At 36.4% G+C, this 6,720-nt stretch overlaps 1 protein-coding gene across 1 annotated transcript; it reads left to right on the plus strand.

The window, feature by feature from the left end:
• Positions 1 to 485: 485 nt before the first annotated feature.
• LOC147279373 (histone acetyltransferase of the MYST family 1-like) lies at positions 486 to 5,569 on the plus strand. Its single transcript, XM_086250539.1, has 9 exons — positions 486 to 815; positions 1,494 to 1,582; positions 1,842 to 1,901; positions 2,286 to 2,495; positions 2,667 to 2,735; positions 3,013 to 3,174; positions 3,346 to 3,439; positions 4,417 to 4,559; positions 5,121 to 5,569. The coding sequence occupies exons 1-9, from the start codon at positions 509 to 511 to the stop codon at positions 5,322 to 5,324; spliced, it is 1,338 nt and encodes a 445-aa protein (XP_086106665.1). The 5' UTR covers positions 486 to 508; the 3' UTR covers positions 5,325 to 5,569.
• The last annotated feature ends 1,151 nt before the right edge of the window (positions 5,570 to 6,720 follow it).

Consider the following 6,720-nt stretch of genomic DNA (forward strand, 5'->3'; position numbering starts at 1 on the left):
TTATTACACATTGGATTGGTTATACCATGTGGCGGTATATCAGTTATACTTATAATTTTTCCTATAATTGAATATGTAAACTAATTATATTCAATGTGAATTTTTTGTGGAATTGTAGGGAATAAGTTTTAGATTTTAAATCTTTATAATTAATCAATCTTCTTTTTTCAACTCAGAAGCTTTTTCTTTGAATACAAATTGAATTCTGTCATTTACTAAGTTCAATCCAATTCTAGGCACAAAATCGGGAAGAAGTGTAACATTTTAACACTCTTAAGAATAATAGAAAAACTTACAAAATCAGTAGTCCAATAACTAGTTGTGTACTTGTGTGTGAATAAAAAAGAAAAATTGTAATTAATTATTTCATTTTAAATTTGGGTGCGAATATATATAATTATTTGTATCCAAGCCCAATGACTTTTGACCCGGCCCAGTGGCTCTCTCTCTTAATTCACGTTGTAATAATCTGGTACGACATTTTCATAGGCCCTTTAGCTAACCGACAATGGGTTCGATAGGAACACCGCCGAGTGCCGAGAACGGCTCTGCTACCCCCATCCCCGTCACTGCCACGTGCGACGGCGAGAAGAAGCCTCCGGCCGTCGATGGATATCCTTTGTCGGCCAATGAAACGACGCCGGAGTCCGAGGCGTCGAAGAAGCGGAAGGCGTCCTTGCTTCCTCTGGAGGTCGGCACGCGCGTCATGTGCCGTTGGAGGGACTCGAAGTACCACCCGGTCAAGGTCATCGAACGCCGGCGTATGCATTGCGGCGGTCCCAACGACTACGAGTATTACGTCCACTACACTGAGTGTAAGATCCATTTCCTCGTTGCTTGCTCAATTTTGCAAATTAGGGTTAGGGTTTTCGGTTTTGAAGTTACTGCTATTCCGTAATGTTGTTTTGGGTTTAGTCGTTTGTTTTGCTGGTATGTGGTTTTGGTTGGCTGGTTTTGTTGGTTTATTTGTTTGAAATTTGGGAACTTATTGAATATTTTCAGCTGGATAGTTTGAAAAAAAAAATAGTTATACTTGAGCCAACACTCGAATTTGGGATTAACGTAGAGTAGAGGTTTAGGTGAAATTGATAACTTGCCGCTAGGATTTGGGATGAAAACTTATGCAGCAAATATAAGGAGTAGAATACTGATTGAAGGGAGCCATATTTTTTTAAATTCTCTCTTGGTTACTAGACAATATAATAGTGATTCAGACATTGTAGACTGCCATGTGCAATGATGAGCATAGTGTGTTAGTGAGAAGATTGATGGGTAATATGAATGTCGATTTTTCATTGGAAATCTTTCCTTTTGTATCATATAGGTAATAGAATAGGCCGAGTCATACTGATTACAGAACTGTTACTAAAATTCTTTTTCCACGTGCCCCTCATATGACTATTTATTTAGTTGTTAGCATTCTATACTGGTGGTGATATAATCATATTTCGACGTGTTGGTTCTGATATGGTTTTGTTTGTTCCTTTTGACAGTTAATAGGAGGCTTGATGAGTGGGTGAAACTTGATCAACTTGATCTTGATTCAGTAGAGGCTGTTGTTGATGAGAAAGTGGAGGACAAGGTAACGCTGTCATGTTCATTTTACCCCTTTCTGAATTCCTCGTCTTGAGTCTTGTCGGTAGTAGTCATTTTGGCCTGCATTGTGCCAAAGACGGACAGAGTTTTTCTAAAGGGTTTTATTTGTTATAATGTTTGGGTTTGTTCAAAGAAAATCATTATGTTAATGAAGATGACCTCTTTTTTCCCTGTCAGTTGCTTTTACCATAGTTTCTTATTCTTAAAATATTCATTGGTTATGTTTAACGCATCTGTGTTCTTAGGTTACAAGCTTGAAAATGACTCGCCATCAGAAGCGGAAGATTGACGAGACACATGTAGAGGTATGCACAATTCAGAATTATTATTATTATTTTTCTGTTGTTCTTTGGTTGAAAAATCATTCACCTATATGCATCAGTTTTGATTAACAACTAAATTCAATAATCTAGACCATTCATGTTTCTCATGCCTCTCTCTCTCTCTCTCTCTCTCTCTCTCTCTCTCTCTCTCACACACACACACACACACACACACTCACACACACACAAAACATAACAACGTTCCATACATTTTTGTGTAAAAATTATTTACATTACTAGGTGGTGACAGCGGGATTTTATGCAAGGAACGGCATTAGTGAGATTCCCAAATATTCATGCCTTCATTTGAATTTGTTTCGGATATTGTAAATTTTATGATCTGAAGATGTCCTTCCACTTTTATAGGGCCATGAGGAACTTGATGCTGCCAGCTTGCGTGAACATGAAGAATTTACAAAAGTGAAAAATATAGCAACTATAGAACTTGGAAGATACGAAATTGAGACATGGTACTTCTCCCCCTTCCCACCAGAATATAATGACTCTTTGCAGCTGTACTTTTGTGAGTTTTGCCTCAATTTCATGAAGCGCAAAGAACAGCTCCAAAGGCATATGGTGAGCTGTGCCTCAATTTTATTATCTTTACTTGCTTAGAATAGCTTGATTGTGATTAGAGATTTATGCAGTAGTGAGCCTGCCGTTAATTTAATTCATGATTAAGTTCAAATGCTGTAGTGGACAGTTTTTGTTATTGACATAATAATTTTTTCCTGTCTGTATATGTAGAGGAAATGTGACCTCAAGCATCCCCCTGGTGATGAGATATACCGAAGTGGTACACTTTCTATGTTTGAGGTTAGTTGCATTGTTTCTGCACAACATCTCGGTGATTGTTTTGAAAAAAAACCAAATGTTAATTTCCTTAGTTACTCTGGGCAGATTGATGTGGGTTTAAAATTGGAATATGTAATTGACTTTGTTTTGAAAACTTGAATCTTTCTTTCATTCACTCTAATCTTCCCCTATACTCCTGATTTCATTCATTTTTTCCCACAAGTTGTGGGATTTTGTGTGATTTATTTTCAGATGAGTTTTTGATATAACTTTTCTTTGCCTAAATGTTTTGAATCAGGTTGATGGCAAAAAGAACAAGGTTTATGGGCAGAATCTTTGTTATTTGGCGAAGTTGTTTCTTGATCACAAGACCCTGTATTATGATGTTGACCTCTTTCTGTTTTACATTTTATGTGAATGTGATGATCGAGGATGCCATATGGTTGGATATTTTTCCAAGGTAATATTTTCATTGTCATTGCCGATCTCCTTTCACGAATTATCAACTTTTCGTGTGAAATTTTTGGTTAGATTATATCCCCTTGTTCTGATTTTAACGCGACTTATCAGATACCGTTTGTGGTAATTTTGAACTTCAATATAGCTAATTATGTGATTTCTCATGATGCAGGAAAAGCATTCTGAGGAATCCTATAACTTGGCGTGCATCCTCACCCTTCCTCCATATCAAAGAAAGGGCTATGGCAAATTTTTGATTGCCTTCTGTAAGCTCTCACACTTAATTTCTTATTTTCTTTCGGATCATTATGAATTGGATGGAAGCATTATTGCCATCTCTCTCGATGATTGAGTTCTGGCTTTACTATTGTTAGTCCTTGCAATATTTGGAAATTGCGGAGGACCATATTGAGCCAAAATTCGTTATACATAAATATGAATTTATTAATGCGTGATATATACTATGTTTTTTAAAATATCCTTCTCTAGTCCAACAATATGTTGCGGTTGCAGATTGTAGAAGACCATATTGAGCCAAAATTCATTATACATAAATATGAACAAAATTGGAATATCATTATTCAAAGCTCTCTGATTACTTAACTGTTCCTGTAAATGTAATAAGAAATTGATTGCTTATGAGAACTGCCAACCTCGGAATCCCTTCATATCTAGTATATTTGAGGTAACTTTTCCATATAAACCTGGTTGTGAAAGGGCCCTAGTTATATTGGTGGGCTCTATGAATGCCTGCTATGCTATCCAGCTGTACCCAATACTTTATCTCCAAACCCTCCATCTATATGACATTGGATCACTTTGGTCACTGTGGTCGTGCCAAGGTATAAACCCAGGCTCATTCCCACATGATGTGGTCAGCTCTGTCTCTTCACTTCCCTAAGAACTATCTATTCTCAAATATCACTGAGACAAGAGTGCGAGAAGAAAAATGTTCGGCATATGAGAGACCGTTCTTGATACTTCTCTGAAGGCATACCTTGATTGCTGAATAGTCTTCCTATTGTCACATGTTTATGATGGACTGGAGCTGACTCTGTTGTGTAATAGGCCTTACAAAGACAATGTTTTACCTTTTGTCATTTATTAAAGTTGATTATTCTCTAGTTTTATGCTTTGGTTGTGTCATTTTTCCTTTTTTTTTTTTGGGCCATGATGTCATTTTTCCTTAATTATATATTTCTTGCCAGTAAAGATTGCTAATGTTTTATTTGATATCGAGCAGCATATGAGCTTTCAAAGAAAGAAGGCAAAGTTGGCACGCCTGAAAGACCCCTATCTGACCTAGGACTGTTGAGCTACAGAGGATACTGGACCCGCGTGCTTCTAGACATCTTGAAGAAGCACAAGGGAAATATTTCCATCAAGGTGAGCGTTTTTAACTCTTCAAAAATATAGACCATCCACCCGTGGTAGAACTGCTTCAATATAGCTGAGCGTGTTTGAAGTGTTTTGGACATTTTATGGGGGTTGCTACAAATGTTTTGTGGCATAGCAGTTACAAGCTGTTAGAATGGTTTTATTTCCATGAATAGGTAATAAAGTATTGAGACTGAGCCAACTATCCACTTTCTGAAAATGGAATTTACACAGTAGGAAGTAAACCCAATTATGTGCTGGATTTGTCTTAGGACAGTTCAACACCCTTTATTGTGTGTGTGTGTATTTCCATTATTCTTTCCCTTCTCTGCTTGTAAAAGTTCTTTCCTCTATTATAGATCCCTAATAGTGCTGCTCTGTGCCCCCCTGCATTTATGAGCATTGGTGCTTACAAAATCTGTATGCCATCTCATGAGAAGAAAGTAAAAAGAGACAAAAAAGCTTATCATTTTATTTATCTGAATGCCATATGGTTCTTTTTCTCAGTATCTTTGAACATATTCAGGTGATGTGTAAATTAATCATATTCGATAATGTTTGGCCTTGCAGGAGCTTAGTGACATGACAGCCATCAAGGCAGAAGACATATTGACCACCCTTCAGAGTCTAGAATTAATTCAGTACAGGAAAGGGCAGCATGTCATCTGTGCAGATCCCAAGGTCCTAGATCGTCACCTGAAAGCAGCCGGTCGCGGGGGTCTGGAGGTTGATGTGAGCAAATTGATCTGGACGCCATACAAAGAACAAGGGTGATGATTGATAACTAGACCAGACTCCAGGTCAATCAATCTTGTAAATTTGCTTCTGCTTGTATAAATATATAGAGAGGCCTAGGCATCATCAAAAAAGGAGTTGAACTGTTGTCCATTGGCACTTGTAACAATGTGTATTAACAAAATTGACTAGTAGTCTAGTATAGTAATGGATGGAGCCACCTACTGATTATTGTTTTTCTTATTTAATTTTCCGAAGCTTCTACTTTGTTTCACTTTCGTGCACATGCAAGAGTGGTTGTAATTTTTTGATTTTTGCCGGTGGGTATAGACCACCAAGATCTTGTTGTGATTGAAAAGCAATTTTTTTTGCTGGTTATGTATTCGCTTTCTCACTCACCGGGACTTCAGATAGTTAGATTGCCTAATTTATTTAGACTGTTGGAGGTGATTGAACAAAAGTCTGGCTCTCTTTTGGAAAGCTACGAGTCTGACAGGGGACACCTTCTTTTTAATATATTATAAGATGGTTTTCTTTAAATATTATTATTTTTTAATTCCTAAATTCTAATTTATTTTATTTAAGAAAATTAAAATATACCTCAAAGAAATAAGAATCTTGAATTCCTCGTTCCCTCTTATCGTTCTTTTACTCTTTTCCTGCCTGCCAATGTTGTGAGGGGTATGAGCATTGGTCATTTGTTTTTTATTTTTAAAATTAAGTTTGAGGAAAAGAAAAATGGATAATTGACGAGAGAACCAAGAATTAGTTCCATTAACAAAGGATTAAAGGTTCATTTGGTTCAAGTTTTGGAGGTTAGTTTCATTAACAAAGAATTAAAGGTCTGTTTGGTTCAAGCTTTGGAGGCTTATGAATGAGAAATTAATTTTATTTTCACGTTAGTAAGTGTAGAGAAGGGAAATGGTTTCCTGACCCATGAGAATCTGCACCCAAAGGGAGAAAATGAATCTCTCCTTGCAGCTTGGGTTTTGTTTTCTCCCTTTTGGGAAAACATTTATTGCACTTTTTTTTGGCAAATATGCCCTTACTAATATTTGAAAATGTCAAATTTTATCTAAAACAACTCTTCAAATTTTTTTATTCTTTGTTTAATAGATGATGGTATAATTGGAAAATTAGATAATTTTTATTTCCTATTCATGTCCAAACTCTTTACTTTCCTAATATTACCAAACACAGTAATTAAAATCTTACATTTCCTTCCCCTCCCTTCCCCTTAGAAAAAGACCTAGAAATTGATTTTTTAAAAAACTCAATTCTGTGAACCAAATGAGTCCTGAAAGGTTAACAAAAGATTAAGAAACTAAGTCTTTTTAAGCCGGCTAATGACACTGTAGTCACCATTGTTCAATTTGATGCATACAATGCATAAATGAGTTTCGAAAGTAGTGCATGTGTAGTACCCCTTACCTAA

This window comes from Dryas octopetala, chromosome 7, assembly GCF_963921425.1.
Source record: "Dryas octopetala chromosome 7, drDryOcto1.1, whole genome shotgun sequence".
NCBI lineage: Eukaryota > Viridiplantae > Streptophyta > Magnoliopsida > Rosales > Rosaceae > Dryas > Dryas octopetala.

What these genes read in the sequence shown, in the direction of transcription:
- LOC147279373 (XM_086250539.1), top strand. Translation starts at nt 509, where the DNA reads ATGGGTTCGATAGGAACACCGCCGAGTGCCGAGAACGGCTCTGCTACC. An exon ending in CAAATTTTTGATTGCCTTCT is followed by an intron (nt 3,440 to 4,416) that starts GTAAGCTCTCAC and finishes GATATCGAGCAG; the next exon opens with CATATGAGCTTTCAAAGAAA. An exon ending in AGGGAAATATTTCCATCAAG is followed by an intron (nt 4,560 to 5,120) that starts GTGAGCGTTTTT and finishes TTGGCCTTGCAG; the next exon opens with GAGCTTAGTGACATGACAGC.